At 46.3% G+C, this 17,072-nt stretch overlaps 1 protein-coding gene and 1 pseudogene across 1 annotated transcript in view; one reads left to right on the top strand and one right to left on the bottom strand.

Annotated features, from left to right (window-relative positions):
• Positions 1-16,299, top strand: part of LOC119444803 (dorsal root ganglia homeobox protein) — a 27,215-nt gene extending 10,916 nt beyond the window's left edge. The window contains exons 2-5 of the mRNA XM_049662707.1: positions 10,685-10,751; positions 11,644-11,813; positions 13,092-13,148; positions 16,285-16,299. Of these exons, the coding sequence (XP_049518664.1) occupies positions 10,685-10,751; positions 11,644-11,813; positions 13,092-13,148; positions 16,285-16,299 (309 nt within the window). The remainder of the gene's footprint in view (positions 1-10,684; positions 10,752-11,643; positions 11,814-13,091; positions 13,149-16,284) is intronic.
• LOC119437898 (U2 spliceosomal RNA) lies at positions 1,601-1,777 on the bottom strand (annotated as a pseudogene).
• Positions 16,300-17,072: the final 773 nt, after the last annotated feature.

The raw sequence follows: 17,072 nt of genomic DNA, 5'->3' as shown, positions 1-17,072 counted from the left end.
AACGAGCAGGCTGGATGGTAAGAAAGTACGCGCTGCGCAGTACGCGATCTCAACTCGGCGCGCGCCATCGCAGTTTAGTCGCTAGGGTGCATCGATGGCGGCGCTAGGCATCGAGGAAACCCAGTGAGTCGCCGCTCCCGTGGTCTCTAATATTTTGCACTCGACTGTACTTTAATGCGGCATGCTTGCCGAGAAGAAGGTGTACAAAAGAAGCGCCCACGGCGTGATCCGCAGTCCTTTGTAAAGGAACGCCGTGATCAAAGGGCGAGGGAAAGCATATCAACGCACATGCGCGAAAACAGATTATCGTCCGGAACAGATGAGCCAGACTTGGCGCCGGCTGATAAGCGGTGCGCAAACGCAACAGTCTGGATAAGTCTAGCTAAGCATGGTTGGGTATACTTAAGCGTAATCAGTCATCGATAGCAATCGATCGCCATTCAATAGGTAATCGTTAATTGATCAATAATCAATAAATTCCGGAAAATGCTGCGGATGAATTGGTAGTGCTTAGCCTAGCCCAAATACGTCGCCAATACCTTGCGATAGGCAATCGATAGCCAATCAGTAGCTAATCAATTATCGATCAATAATCGATAAATTCCGGAAAATGCTGGGGATGACTTGGTCATGCTTAGCCTAGACCAAATACGTGGCCCAATACCTTGCGATAGGCATCGATAGCCAATCAATAGCTAATCGATTATCGATCAATAATCAATAAATTCCGGAAAATGCTGGGGATGACTTGGGTCGTGCTTAGCCTAGCCCAAAAGCAGGACTAGCTAGGTGCCATCAGCTCCGCATTGCGCCTCCAGCGCAAGCTACGCAATTTTCCTTCATCTGTTTGCTTGCCATAAACGAAGAGGGCCTACTGCGTGGTTCACGCTGTAGACCGGAAGAAGCTCACGCGCTTTCCGTTTTAAAGGTGGAGTTGTAGCAGTGCGCTGCGCGCGTTGTTGGCATCGTAGCGACGTTGAACTACCGGCCACAAAGTGGTACCTGTGCGCTCATTTGCCTCTATCTGCATCCCGAATCGCTCGAATGCCTTCCATGGCTCCAAGAGCCTCCAAGATGGGGGAGCGCGCATGGAGCCCGTGCCCTGCCGTTCTCGAACAGCGAAAAGGCGGTTGATCTGTGGATGTACTTTGTGTAGTTTCGGCACAAGGCGAGATTGCTGCTGGCACGTTAGGTGTCACTAACGTTAGGTGTCACTAAAACTGACTGTCCCTAGTAGAATAAAAGCTTTGTAAATGCTTTGTATTAGCTTTGTCACGGTGGCGTCAAAGTGGCGCGACTCCAGCCCTGTTTTAGCCATTGTGTGAAACCGTAACATGAACTGGACCGCTTATGTTTTGTCGAACCGGAACTGAACCCGAACCCAAATGTGTGCCGCCATTTTGAAACTGAACCTGAGCAAACATTGAAACCGCTTGAAATCGGAATGGCAAGCTGTTCATAGCTGTGCGAAACCAAACGAATAAACTGGCATTATTTTTCCCCTTTAGTAAATCTTCCATGCCCTTGCAGGCTGCCGCTGAACTGTTTTACATCGAAGCTGTATATGGCCAGTTTCTAGCTGATCGATGTTGCAGACGAAAAACTGTGGGCCGATCCCGAAGATAGTGCAATACGGGGCCGAGCCGCGGCGTATGTGAAGCAGGCTCAAGCACTCCGCCAACTTGCAAAAATAAGTTGGGTCTTGGGTCCAAATACAACCGTATCAGACATTAAGCTAATAAGAACAGATACTGCAATTTGGACCCGCCTCGGCCATGTCTACATTCGCACCATACACGTGTACGCCGTCTCGCGTATTCAAACTAGTGCCTACCAATCTGAGTGTCTTCTGTCTCCTGACGTCATGCTCTACGTAGGCTTCTTTCGTGAGTTCTTGTCGGACTGTGAAATGGGTAGGCCGCGTGTTGTATGGTCTGAAGAAGTACAGCATGCCTACCAAGAACGACGGCGTGAACCGAAAAGGGAACGGGACCACCGACGATGAGCGGGCCGCGGACGCCAAGCGTAAGCGTACTGCCGCCAGGACCGCGAGGCGCAAAGAAATGCGAACGTTCATGTGGCCCCGATCCCGAAAACTTGGAACGTTTCACTGGAACAACGGCTTCGCTGATCATCCACCTTCACACAGTGGAATGACACTGAATTTTTTTCCGTATTCAGTGTTCATTACGCTTCAGGTTGTCGATTAATTCGTCCTGCCCTATAATTTGCTAGCCTTCTGGTAACTCAGATGGTAGAGCGACCGCCCGGAAAGGTGTTGGTTCCGGGTTCTATTGCCGGGCCAGGATGAATTCTTCAATTGCGACGCTCTCTTTCCGAGAAACCCTTAGGGTTTCTTTCGTAGCAACGTGCTACGTGCCGGTGCACTAATAAACTGTACAGAAGTAGTTTGTTAAATGGATCAATTCGGCGGTTCCTTGCGACACAAAGCAAACGTTCGGAAGTATTTTGGCAAGTGCTTCGTAGCCTTGCTATACATGCCATAACTGCCCGCTAACTGAGGAATATATAGTTATATATATATATATATATATATATAGAGAGAGAGAGAGAGAGAGAAGTCATAAGGGAAAGGCACGGAGGTTAACCAGGCTGAGCCGGTAGGCTACCCTGCACTGGGAAGGGGAAAGGGGATTGAAAGACGAGAAGTAAGAGAAGTTCATACTTTGCGCATTTAGACAGTCAGGTGTGCATAGCTGAGTTTCGTCACAGGCGGTCATACAGGAAAGTGCGCCTAAAAAACGCAGCAGTGCCTTTGTAGCCCAACATAGCAGACGCCCGAGATCTTCTCTGTAAAAGGTCTGTCATCTAAGTGCCCCAAAGCTGTCCGAAGGGCGCTACTCTCATCTTCGGATCTGGGGCAGTCACATATGAGATGTCTGGTGGTTTCTCAACACCACATGCGCTGCAGTTGGCACTGCCCGCCTTCCAATTATGAATGAACAGGAGTTTGTAAAAGAATCTCTATTCGCAGGCGGTACAGTAATGTTTCTTCTCGTCGGTTAAAACCCGGTAAAAGTTGTAATTGCATATGTTGGTCCATGGCATATAGGCGCCGGTTGGTAAACTCTGGTGTATTCAATTTTCTTTGAGCTATAATATGGGCAAGCCTGCCGAGGTGCCGCGCTGCATCCGTTCTTGACAATGGTATTGAAATTCTTTCACATTCGTCATATGCCTCACGGGCAGCTTTATGGCACATTCATTGCCAGTGATGTTGCAGTGCCCAGGTAGCCACTGAAATACAATGACGTGGTCTCTGTCCACTGCTTGATGGTAGCGTAATCATATCTCTGCTACCAATTGTCATTGGGCTGCGGCGCAGAGCTGATAAGAGTGACTGTAAGGCTGCCTTTGAGTCACAGAATATAGCCATAGGATAGGTCTACTCCGGCACCGCGCGGGCCTATCTTGAAAGCGATCTGCGATAAGTATTAGCGGCGAGAAGTTGGAGTGGCGCCCTCTAAGATTGACGTCACGGCCAGGACGGCGCTCGCTCGGCTGCTGCGCACGTCGTTCCCTTCGTGCATGCTTGGGGTATTGGTGGCTCGAGCCGTACTTATTGAAGGATATGCTGGTTTTTTTTTTACTGCCATGCCTGAACGGCAGTTTCTTCTTCAAAACCGCGAGTCGCGAAAATTGCGGTGGGGATATCGCAAGCTATATAGCATTGAAGGGGTCTACTGGTTTTGCAAGGCGTATATGCGCAGTGTCTGTCCATAAACTTTGCGTAAAAAGAATGTCTGTAATTTCACACGAAGTTGTGTATGATGCTCCGCAAAACAATTAACATTCCCTTATTTTATTATTTTCGTCTTAAACCAGCATAAAAACCACCCATTGGCTCTAGACATAATAAAACGAGACAGATGTTATGTTAATAAAGAAATTCAGGAAACGCTTCATGTATTGCCAAGAAATGAATTTTGGAACTCAGATGTCGATATCCTCCATGGCTGCTTACTCGTCCAAAAAATCGAACTGTCAGTAGATGGCATATTCAAAAAAGAGACATGTGCATTCAAGCTGCTCAACAACTAGCACTTTACCGATTTATATGCGGTATTCAGGATACGTACACGTCTATACAGATGGCTCCAGTACAGCAACCTCGTCAACTTCAGCATTCTGTATACCGCGCCTCAATAAACACGAATCGTTTAAGTTATCTCGTGCGACTTCGTCCACAACGGCTGAACTGTTCGCAATCCTATGTGCGTTAAAATTTATAACTTCAGTACGAGATGCGCAAAAATGGGTAATTTTCAGCGATTCACAGGCGGCACTCATATCACTCTGCAGCACAAAATCAAAAACAATCAGTGATAGTATAATATATGAAACACTTAGAGACCTCACGAAGGCAAGCAAGAGAAGCATGAAATAAGATTCCAGTGGATACCTGGACATTGTAACATTCCTGGCAACACAGCAGCCGATGAAGCAGCACGACAAGCACACCTCAAAGATGATGCAATTTCGCTCCCAATATCAAAAATGAATTACGCTGTATCATAAGGGCAACATCTTTTAAAATGTGTAGAAATACGTGGTTTGACCAGAACTCGAAGAGCTTCGATTTATACCATATTGATCCGCTTATTGAATTCAAATTTCCGTTATCATTAGACAGAAATATGAAACCCTTATTCATCGATTACGACTAGGCACTGCCTACACAAAACATTCTTACATAGAATTGGCCGTGCGGAAACCCCCGAGTGTGATTGTGGATTTGTAGATGAAGATGTATATCACCTCCTTTTAGATTGTCCACATCACGACACACCAAGACGCTGACTTAAATCAACTTTATTGGCATTAGACCGCAGACCTTTCAGTTTAAGGAAACTTTTAGGTCCTTGTTCAACAACGGCCTTGCAAAGAGCGCTCTGAAAGCGTTAACACATTTCTCGGAAGAGAGCGGCATTGTTGGCCGTTATTAACGCTTATAATGTTTCTTTTATTTAATGTAGCTGTGTATGTGTTTGTGGATTATGATTGTGTTGTATGTATGATTGATTGTATGTGTTGTGATTATGATTTGTGGGTTGTGATTTATGTTTATATTCTGTGGTGACTATATGTGAAAATGCATGTACACGATGTGTGCACCACCCGCTCATTAGAGACTGTATTGTAAGTGCCATTATTGTTTATATTCTTGAGACTTTCTTCTCCAGTGCAGTGCAGTGATTGAACTTCTACATTGTATGTACCACGTTTTTCCTCACCGTGTTGCTGTGCAAACGTTGCTTATATAATAAGGCTATTTAAACCCTGTATGTTGTAGGTTAGACGTATTCAAGAGTTAAAGAGTAGCCGGCGCCTTACTTGTGCGTCAACATCTCCTCATATCATATCAATAAAAAAAAATTCCCTTAGAGCTTAGCTATGAGAGACATTGCACTTTACAAGGAAGAAAAATCTTGGTATTAGTATTTGATGTCAATATTATAAATGCGTGTTAGAAGCAAAACGCACAGCAAATCTTTTATGATGATTCTTATTACTATGGTGAGTTGCTCTAGTCAAATATGGCTACTTTTAATGCGTAAAAGGAAGAGTTAGGCGCGCATTTGCATGAAAACGCTTGGTAATACTGTCACCGTTCTTCAAACACGCAATGGGCACCGGAAAACGCATTGCTCATGGCTGTTAACACGACGGCGCTTCACGTGTAGTATGTATATACTTCACGGATACCATAACAGCAATCACCTGAAAGAACAGTTTCGTGGTTCAGACCGAGAACCTTTGAATTGCACCTGAGAATATGTTTCATAGGGACCCTCAGTTGCCTTTATCGACATCTTGGCACAGCTCTTACGCAACTAAATCTACCGACTGTGGTTATGGCGAGGCATGCATTATTCGCGAAACCCATAAGTTCACTACAACTTCGAATTGAAACCATGAAGCAGTTCTTTAAGCGCCAATTGCAATGCCTAAGGCATACTCGAGGCTGTAGAGCGCAGCTTAGGCTGCGCTGAATAGGAAAATTCAAACGCCTTCTGCCTCACCATGTCTCGATCCTGCGTTCTCCAACTAGACGAACAGAACTATTCACTTCGTGAGTACATGAAAGAAAACATCACATACCCGCCTCATAGAGAAGACACCACAAGCCTTAAATGAATTCACTTGATTTTTGACCTCCATAGGGGAATAAATGATATCTTCAATAAGCATTGTACTGCTAATGAATGAGGCTTCGGCTTCTTTCTAGTGGCAGCGATACGGTCCACAAAGGCATATTCACTAAAATATTTGGGCCGAGGAGCCTGTGTCAGTTCGCCTAACATATTTGTGATGTCTGTTTCTCAAGGAACAAGTAGCAGTAATTGCACAAGTGAGTTGAACATGTAACACGGAACAGTGAATAATATTGGTAAATTCCTTTGCGTATTCTGCAAATAGCTGTAAGCCTCAATTAGCTTTACTTCAAATTACCGCCAGTGGAAATTAACTGGTGAGGAACGGCCTGATTTTGAGAAGCAGTTAAAGCAACAAGTGAGGCTGGTTGAATGTACTGTCAGGTCCTCGTGTTACTGCCGAGCGTTTCTGTGAAGAAATGTAAAATTAGATACTATACCATGAGCTACTCGTCATAAGCAAACGCGTTTTAATGGGCTAAAATCAAGGTAAATGTAGCAGTCATATGTAGCAGACATAGTGACACGCTCGTTGCACCACTGCAGGTATGGTACCCTAACTGTATTCTGTTTATGCGTTTATGCTGTTATTAGTGACGTGTTATTTATGCTTCTTTATTAGTTACTCAATCTGGAAAGGTCTAGATCCGCGCATGAAAACACGCAACGGGCTGGTCGGAGCTCCTTCGGCTGCACTGCAGCGTTGCCCTTGAAATAAATTGTAGTCTAGGAAATAAGCTCTTTGAACAAGTTTGCGCGAATGAAGACGTCGCAGAATGTATTTGAGATGACCGTCATAAGTACACAAGCACAGAGAACGATAGCGAACTGGACGGAAACACTGCAGAAGGCGCCCGGACAGCACCCGAACGGCAGCAGACGACAGGCGCGAGTCCGTGCCGTGACGTCACGAGAGCGGTGCTCGCAGCGCCCCTGTAGGTCGTTCGCGGGGCTAATAGAGTCTAGGTGCGCCGAATAGCTGACAGCTGTGTGTGTGCTGTGTTCTCGCCGCTTAGCAGCCCGAAGGTCAATTAGCTCGCTGCTGCTGCCGTTCTTCCTCATGCCAGCCTTTTGACAGCGAGTGTCAGCGCTTATCAAGTGAGAAGTGTTTATGTTTGTGCGCGCGAGACACTATGCTTGTTTTTTAGTTAGTAAGCGAATGTTTAGGAGTTTATACGGCCGATATCGTGTATTGTGCATAGCCACCGGGGTGAAAATTACCGCAATTCTGCCCCTCTTTATGTTTGATTACGCACAGCTGACAATTAAAGATATGCACAAAATATTCATATTTACGAAGCGTGGCTATTCAATTCGAAGACCCAATCGAACTGGACAAAATTCAATTCGTTATTCGAAAGATTTGGATATTCGCCCATCCCGACTAGTGTGAGCAGAAAATAATTTATGCTTACACTATGTGCATGTGGTGATGCGTGGGACAATATTTTTTTCCCTCACATTTGCCGCAGACAGACCAAGCCTACTACATCTTTCTAGCTTTCCATCAAAACTCTCTCGCTCTAGCCGCTAACTAGTCAAGAAAAGCATCGACTTGCAGTCGCAAAGTCCGAACTGTAGGCTTGTAGAAAATGAATAATTACCGTTGCAAGCTCACACTAAACAGACGTTTCATTTGTCCCTTTCCTGCTCCACATAAGAGGCCTTCGAGCCATCTTTAAGACAAGTCCGAGGACACCTAAGCACTTTTTATCAGCTGTGAATGCGAAAGCATTAATGTCCCATTAAACGCCGCTGAAAGGTCCCTAGAGTTTTAGCTTTGCCATTTGCTGGGCGTTTTGGTAAACTGATTTGGAAAGCATATTTAGCGCCAGCGAACAAGGACAGAAGGGAGACAACACCACAATACACCAACTTCAACAACTTCATTTCCAGGAAACAACCACCTACTTAACTCATGCAATGTGGCGCCACATCATCCACATTTATCCGTAAAAAAAGGCCATCTCCTGATCTAAAAGTTGACCGAAGGGGCAATAACACACGTTTCACTATTCCGACAGATAGCCCGAGCGTCAATAATCTCTCGCACATCTTTGTGCTTTGCAAGACCAAGGCAGGACTCGTACACCTGTGCGCAGCCGCATTCCTGACAATGAGCAGACAAATGAGCGTAATGCTTATTCCTCACGTTTGAACTATGTTCTCGTAGCCGGTCATTAAGACACCTGCCTATCTTCCCGTGATTAGACAGCTTCCGCTGCTCTGTGGAAAAAAAAATACATCGGAAAGACAGGAAGGATGTTATGAATTAGGCGGTTGTTTCCTGTAAATAAAGGTGTTGAAGTTAGCGCATTGCGGTGTCGTCTCCCTTTTGCCCTTGTCCGCTGGCGCTGAATATGCTTTCCAGGTCCTTACAGTTTTGCGCTGTGAGTAATGTTTCTAGTTTTGCTGCGGTTATCGAGTATTGCGATTAATTGGTGTGGGTTATTTTTTTTCTTCTACAGTTTCTACGTTAACATGTTTGCTGTAGACCGAAATCATTTGGACGACATTGCTGAGAAATCAAGGACACCGCATGCCACCAACGTCCTGCGAGACGAGAGACCGAGGAAGAAGTTTAGAAGTTTACAAAAAAAAATAAAGAAAAAAAATGTTTTGCGATAAGTTTTTAAGAAAATTATTTATTTAAATTCTTGGTGTCTGCATGTAAAAACCCTGATCTGATTACTAGGCACGCCACAGTGGGTGATTGTGGAATAATTTTGACCACTTTAGGTTATTTAACGTGCACCTAAATGTTTAAGTACACGAACGTTTGTTTTGCTTTCGCCCGCATGGAAATGCGGCCAAATTGCATGTTTATTGCGCAGATTGGTAAAAAAAAAAGCATTCGTTCACAACTCCTACCGAAGTGGGCCCTCTGGAAACCTGTTCATATTCTCATAGGCGGTGATATTTCAGGATTCATAGATGAATCCACAGACGTCTAAAGTATTCGGGTGCAGCATGCCAGCAGCGGCGTGCTTGCGGCTTGCTGAGGTGTTCAAGCTTGACGTAACAGGAGTAGTCCGATGCCTAGCTCATAACGTCTCAGCAGTGCGAGACAAAATGGTGACGTGTCGTTGGCAGATCACTGTGGGCAAAGACTAGCCCATCCTTCGGCGCGAAAGACGTGGGAGCTGGAACACTGTGGAAGTGGTTGGAGAATAAATGTTCGATTGCCAAGAACTCCGGTCATACGGAAAGCATTCGAATACTTCTTGATATAGAATATTCGTACGACTGAATTTTCTGAGTATTCTGAATTTTTTGACAACTTTGTTAAAAATTCTTGCGGTGCACCTAAGAAAGGGATAGAGCCCTGAAAGTTCCTAGGAAGAAGAGAGAGAAAGAGGGCCATGACACAAATGTAATTTTTTTTGGTGATGGCATTTCAGCATACTTGCCATCTCTCCCGAATTTTTCGTGAACTTTACGAAATTGGGATCGTCTTACTATTTTAGAAAGACTGCGTCAAGTTTTACGAAAAACGCTTTTCGCGAAAAGGTTTCGCTCGTTGGTCTCGGAACCTTCTGTTGCAAATTTTCTTCTCATGGTGAAAGGGTGTAAGAGGGGCGCTTGCTTTGAGTAAGTGGATGCAGCCAAGTTTCTCAAACAGGCGATATCTTCTACAACAATGTCGCTCAAAGACTGAACTGTGTTATAAAAACAATGCGTCGCTTGTCATTCTCGGCTGGTCAACTATGGTGTTGCTCTTGGTTGTGTGTTGCGTCTAAAGCTAAACTATCGGTAATAAAGTGCTTACGTATCCCACAACAGGAGTTTGCTCAAGGCAAGCTTTAAATGAATATGCACGATACTCCCGCTCCCCCCCCCCCCCCCCCCCCCCCCCCCCCCCCCCGCAGGAGTGTGCCCGAAGGATTTTTTCGAATTTTATTGCTCGCAGGTTGGCAGGTATGCATTTAAGGGGTGAGACAAGCTGCGTTTCAAGGTAGTTTGCCACGCCAGGCGTAGTCATATACCACCCCTGTCCACTATGACACCAAATTTCGCTGTACTGGAGAAGCAGGGTGAGGGGCGGTGCGTGCTGCCTTAGGTGGCCGCCTGCTTGGCACACAGAACGAAACACCGCTATATAGGGTGCCCCAGCTAGCGTTAGCCAAGTTGTTCACAGAAAAAAAATATTAAGAAATCACGGTGCAAGATACGATTATAAGACCTGAAGTGTTCAGTCTCTACAAGTCCGACAACCGAACACCGTAGGTATTATAACCGTATATTGTACCGTGATTTCTTAACTTGTTTTTGTTTCTTTGAACAGCTTGGCTAACGTTAGCTGGGTCACAGGGTATAGGTGACATTGTACGAAAAACAACAACAAATGTTTAGTCATTTCTGATGGCGTACTGTTTCACTGGAGAGGTTCCCAGTCGATCGAAAGACGGTCTATTGCTGACTGAGGACATCAGTGCACTCGCAGCCACTCTCCACATTGGAACAGCGCTCAGTCAGTGATTGAACATTGCCCTTGCAACACGACGCAGGACGCATATGTTCTCGGCCGCTGCCGCCTGCTGTTGGCCCCTGCAGCCGGGGGCAACTGGACCCACAGTACTTTCGATGTCCGGCCCTAATGCTAGCGCCAGCATGGCCGCAGCGAGCTGCCTGGGTGCAGCCTGGGGGCGGCATGGTTTTCCCGCGACGCCTACAGCCACCCCGGGGCTAGCGTGCCGCGCTCCATCGTTTACAGCCGCGTCAATTGGTGCCGTCGGCACTGGAACGTGGTCGCTTGGCGCCGCTTCTGGTAAGTCAGCAGACCTTCCACTGCTGTCCCACACAAACATCACACATCTTGTAACTACTGCTGCGATCGTGTGGAAATAGCTATACTGCAAACATGCGTGGCACTGGCACTTGTAGTCCACATTGTAGTCTAACATGAAAAACTCCCGACACAGCCTTCTGTTGCTCAATACGTGCTACATAAAAGGGTTTTTCCGAGCGTGAATACACGCAATATTGCCGCTCGACTGGCCGCTCGAGGCACTTTGCCTGTATTCGCAGGCATCTTTCAGGCTCGGAAAAAGGCTTTTATGTAGCACGCATTGAGCAACAGAAAGCTTTGTCGGGAGTTTTTCATGTTGGGCTACAATTTTCTCATTGACACTTTTCATCTAATTATAATAATTAAGAAGTTGATTATTTAATTTGGACTAATTATCTAATCAGGCGGGGTGCGAAAAAATAATATGAGCATCTTCAAGCGATGGCAAACATTACCTTGGTTCTGTCCAGCTACTTAGCATTTGCATATTTCTAAGGTTTGGCCCAAGTCAAGTGCGACACCGTATAATACCGCATGGCTGCAACTTCGTATTACTTTGATACGATAAGGGCATTACCTATATGTACCAGCCTGAACCTTCCATCAATTGATAGAAGACGGAGAGCCGTGGTGACTTGTAAAGTGCCAACATCTCTCTGCCCTTTGCTTTACTTGTAGGCAGTTTTTTGTCGTGGCCCATGGTACGCAAGCAGCGCCGTAGCCGTACGGCCTTCACGCAGCAGCAATTGTCGGCGCTGGAGCGCAGCTTCGCTCGGGCACCCTACCCGGACGTGTGGACGCGTGAGAGTCTCGCGCTCACCACCAACCTACCCGAGGCACGCATTCAGGTACGCGATGGCCCTTTCTTTTGCAGTGATACGGAACTGCTAAGGGCTCTTCCTGGGTATAGTATTCAAAGAAGGGATGCAGGGTGTGATCTGTGGCCGATACCAGCCACGTCTTTTGCCGCGCTAGCTGTATATACGTGCCGCGGTGGCGACTCAGAATGTTTAATATCCCTGTAAATCATCGCGTGGAGAGCAGAGTTGTGCTGAGTTGCGTAACAAGTGCGTTGCTGCCCTGACGGAGACGAGTCTTCCTGTCGCAACGGTGGCTTGAACGGCGTTTCCTAGATCTGCCACTGCTAGTATCTTAATGCGTACCTTTCTTGCTCTTTCTGTGGCTCTCGGTGTATTGAGGTTTTTCTCTTTTGTTTGCGTTAGTATTCGAGGGACCATGCCTGAAACTCAGGTGGTTGCTTGAGTCGGAAACCCACCGACGAGAAACACGCTCAGTCACGACACGCGGAACTGGCTTATTTCCGGGCAAAGCAAACTTAAAGAAAAAGCGAAGGGGGGGGGGGGGGGCGCAAGAATATAGCTGCCCTGACGGAGCCGCGACAAGGCTCCCCGCGCGGCGATGCATCATCGGCGGCGGGAACAATACACGGCATCGGGATGGCTATCTCAGCAAACTGTGCGACTATAAGAAAGCAACTGGAGAAACATGCTGGGAAAAATAAACCTCGCGACTAAACGATTCGCGGCAAACATTTGGTATGCACGGGAGCGGACAAGCGGCACGATTCAACGGCTATACCGCTTGTGGATAGCGCGGCAAGTTACTACTCAGGAAACCTCCGAAAGCGCTGCCACTCACAAATCATCGCGCCGACGCCGTCGGCCCCCGGCGCGCTGTAGCATGAGCCTCGTGGTTCTTCCGGACACGTAACGGCGCAGTCATCGGCGGCAGCCCCGGACTTCAGAGAATGTGACGTCCAAGCGCGCGCCGGAGCCGCTGCGCCAGCGATGACGCTCGCGCACTACCCGGACAGCCTTCTCTGGCGCGCGCGGGCTATAGTTCCACGGTTGTCGGGCCCTACGCCACGCTCCCACCCATGCTCAGACGTGCGAGAAACACGCCAGACACGCGTATAGTGTGCCGCTCTCGGGAGTGGTCGCCGTGCACGCGCTGTGGCCATGGGCACGCCCGGATGTCTATTAGCATGCGCGCTGCACGGGCGCACGCACAATCGCGGCTTGCCACCGTCAAATACTATAGCCGTGGGTTTTAATACTGCACTTGGCGTGCGTGATTGCACTCATTCAATTCTTCTCCGCTTGTAGGTCTGGTTCAAGAACCGGAGGGCTAAACATCGCAAGACGCAGAAGCAGCTGGGCTCCGTGAGCGCAGTCAGCAGTGCAAAAACCGCCGCTGAGGTCGGCAGACACGAAGTAGAAGAAACGTTCGACGGTTTCCGTCCGACCAAAGGTAGGAGATCCCGAAAACGCCAGGGCAAGCCCGCGAATGAACTAATTTTCTCTTTAGCTTCGACTTCCTTCCCCTCTTCTTCCCATGTGGTTTCTTTTTTCGGTGCTTATATAAGGGGCAACGAAAGAGGCCACGAAAGGCGCCGAAAGCAGGATGACAACTGGTATGGGCCCGAAACGGCGCGAAATATATGCTCCTGAGAAATTTATTTCTTATGACCAAATAGGGCGTTGCGAATGTGAAACACAAGCTTTTGAGCAAATACGACGGTGATATATATATATATATATATATATATATATATATATATATATATATATATATATATATATATATATATATATATATATAAAGGAGGTTAACCAGGCGGTGGCCGGTAGGCTACTTACGATGATGAGATGCTGAAAGGAGCATCTCCATGTACTACCTGACAGGATGCAGTGACCGTTTTGCAATGTTCGTATGCTAAAAACCGTTTTTATTTGCCTAAACGTGAAGACGAAGATTTAACACCGTGGTAGGCTGGCATGTTAATGCTGCATCCTGGTTTTGAAAACAAGATGTTATTTGGCGACTTCAGGTCGATTTGGGGTTCGTGGGATCTGGATATCTGGCCGTCCGTTTCTGGCCACTTTCGTCAAAATAAGGCAATTTGAGGAGTTCTAGTGCACGTAGGACAACGAAAAAGGCGTCAAAATGAAGCTTGGAACGAAAAAGTTGCACCAAGTTAGCGTAGAGCTATGCACAGAATAGTAATGCGTAATTACCGCAAACAGGCCAACATTAAAACCAGATGCGCTCGTTGAAACTGCGCGCGCCCAAAACCGGAACCGAAAGTGTTGCTTTGCTCAACGAAAAATGTGGCCCGATCCCGGGGATAGTGCCGTATAAAAATGTGGGCTGATCCCGAAGGTGGTGCAGCCTAAACAACACACCACATGCTACAGTAATTCTTTCATATCAACCATTGCTGACTCGCGTTTTTTTGCACGTCTTCCCGCGGTATTCAAAGCAAATGTGACAGATGCCTTTCGTCATCTGTGGCGATACAATGGTCTAGATGAAATACGGGCCAGTTTTTCTAGAAAGCTGGCGGCAAGAATATGATTAAACCATTTCCACACATCTTCGCCTGCCCTTGACCTCACATCCAGTGTCGGCACTTTTTTAACGGATTCAAGGCAATGTGCAGTATGCACAGATAGTCTCACGAGGATATAAGCTGTGGAGACGCAACCAGAAATCCTATATAGCGCTACGCTCACCGAAGTCTCTACAATAGTGCATTCGAGGAGTGAACCTCGCTTACTGACTGATATAGAAAAGGAAGTCGTCGAAGGAAATGGTCACCACCAACGAACCGTCAAGAGCTTCAATCTGCGACTAAAATTAAAAAAAAAATAAACAAGCCATAAGGGAATCTAAGAAAGTGGAAAATTTCAGGAGGATGATGGAGCTCGAAACAAGGGACGAGCTGTGCAAAATGCGCGCCCATATTTGCGATTATAGTCGAATGTCACAAAATGCGAACTCTTTCGGCACAATTCTGCACTTTATGCTGAACTCAAATGTCTCGGATAGCGGGAACAAATAAATTTGAAGAGCTGTCTCGCCATCCTACAGTGGACTCGTAGGCCAGCGTTCAAGAAATGTGCTTATCTAAAGTGACGAGTTTTTGTTTCAACAGGTAGAAAAAAAGTATTTCGCACTAACTGTTGCATTGAAGTCGCTCATATTTCACATGAACGGCCAGTATAGCGTAAGGATTTCTTTCGCTTCATTCGATTAATTTCTTATCGTCAATCGTTTCCGGCCGGTTAATCCTAATCATAACGGGGGCGTAGCGCTGCTGGGACCACGGAGGAAGAGCGAAAACGAGTAGTATTGAAACAAAATCGTTATATTATACTGGCCAAGTTGTCGTTTTCTACCGTGTCGTACAGTATAACACTTGAAATAATTGCTTGCCAAAATCATCCAGAAATAACACCGTCGTAAGATCATAAGCGAGCTGCTGCATGGACGTGAACTGAGTTTGCCGCGTGTAGCTTGCCGAACCAATCAAACAACAATGGCAAGGGTTGTATTGGACCACAAGGATTAAAAATGGAATATTGACGCGAAATTTGGGCGCAAACAAAGCGGCGGTAAGGGCAATATACAGGGTACATTTTATACATATACATTTACAGGGTACATATACATTTACATATACATATGTACATATACATATGTACAGGGTACATATACATTTTAGCTGCACCAAATTTTAAAAAATTGCCCGTGGCAGATAGCACAATTCTAATCCTTGGTAAAATCTACTCGATCAGGCGGCCATTACTTCCACGAAAAATCAATACGCCAAACTGAATAATAAACATAATTACGCTAATTAACGTTACGCAAATAATTACGTAAATCACTTTACGGCACATATCTTAATCTACAGACTGTAACTGGTGAGCTTCTAAGGTGTATTCACTTCGAATGAATTTTCTGGGCTGCGCTAGTTTCGAGATATTAATTTTCAATGTGTCCGATGAAATGCATTGGCGTTCCATTTATTTTTGTGCTCAATGCATAAAACAGCGTTTTTTTTTTTCAAAGAGGTAACTGTAACACGAATGAATTTCGTCGGACACTTTGAAAATTAATATCTCGAAAATAGCGCAGCCCAGAAAAATCCATTCGAAGTGAATACCCCTTGCGAACTCACTGGCTATAATTCGTAGATTGAAATATGTGCCTTAATTTAATTCATTGAGAAGTTAATTAGCATAATTATGTTAATAATTCAATGAGGCAAAACTTCTCGTGGAAGTAATGGCCGCCTCATCAAGTAGCATAGATGAAGGATTAGAATTGTTCTATCTGCCACAGGTAACATTGAAAAAAATTGGTGCAGCTGTGTACATATACCTTGTATTTATGTATACCCTGTATCCATTTTTCTTACTATTAGGATAAAACCGCCGGTCACACTAAATGCTGTCTGTCCGTGATTGAATGGCGAGATCCGCTGCCCTTCACCGGCTTTTCTATCGACAGGTGCGCAACAAGTAATTAAACTTTGCGGCCTTCGGTGTTCGTGCGGCCGGCCGCACTCCATGCACGCGGAAATAAGGCGAAATGCGGTACGAGGCTCATCGTTGCGCTGAGGCACTGGCTGAGCCAGCGGAGGCACAACGGGCACCTGCCCCTCGCGGCACTTCAAAGGCCGGAAAAGAAAAAGCGTCTGATAAGCAAAAGTTACTAGCCGCTGACTGTGGCAAGACGGGTACACTCGTAATAATTTGTCGCACCTTTTTCTTCGTTAATTACCATTTAGATTTCATCTAAACCACCATGTCTAGGTAGCTCGCGTGCAACATTTATTTCTTTGTGCGATGCAGGGCACCCAGCTTCGAAAGTCCACACAAATGAGTCTACGGTGGCAGGAGAGAACTTGCAAGATACGCCAAGCGACGACCTAAGGCGCGTCCAGCAACAACGTCGAGGGGAAGGTATGCATGTCAGAGCAGTTTCAAGGCTAAAATCTGGCAAAAACTATGACTATGCAGCTGAAAGTTTGGAAAAAGCGCATGCTAAAGGGCCCCTCACCAGGTTTGGTCATTTAAAACAGACAAGCTCAGCGCGTACTTCACGCGCTCACGATCGTGTCTGCAATGTGTTAAAGTGCTGCGCTGTAATTTCAACCATTCGAAATTCCAAAGCAAAACCCGCGCGTCCTCCGTCTCAGAAACCGCCGCTCTCAGCAAGAGTCGAGGTAACACGCACAAACGCTGTGAAGTGAAACACTTTCCTAGCAACGTCACTCTATGACACGTTACTTCGGC

The sequence above is a fragment of the Dermacentor silvarum genome, chromosome 1 (genome assembly GCF_013339745.2).
Source record: "Dermacentor silvarum isolate Dsil-2018 chromosome 1, BIME_Dsil_1.4, whole genome shotgun sequence".
In the NCBI taxonomy this organism is placed as follows: domain Eukaryota; kingdom Metazoa; phylum Arthropoda; class Arachnida; order Ixodida; family Ixodidae; genus Dermacentor; species Dermacentor silvarum.
This window is presented reverse-complemented; position numbering and strand designations above follow the sequence as displayed.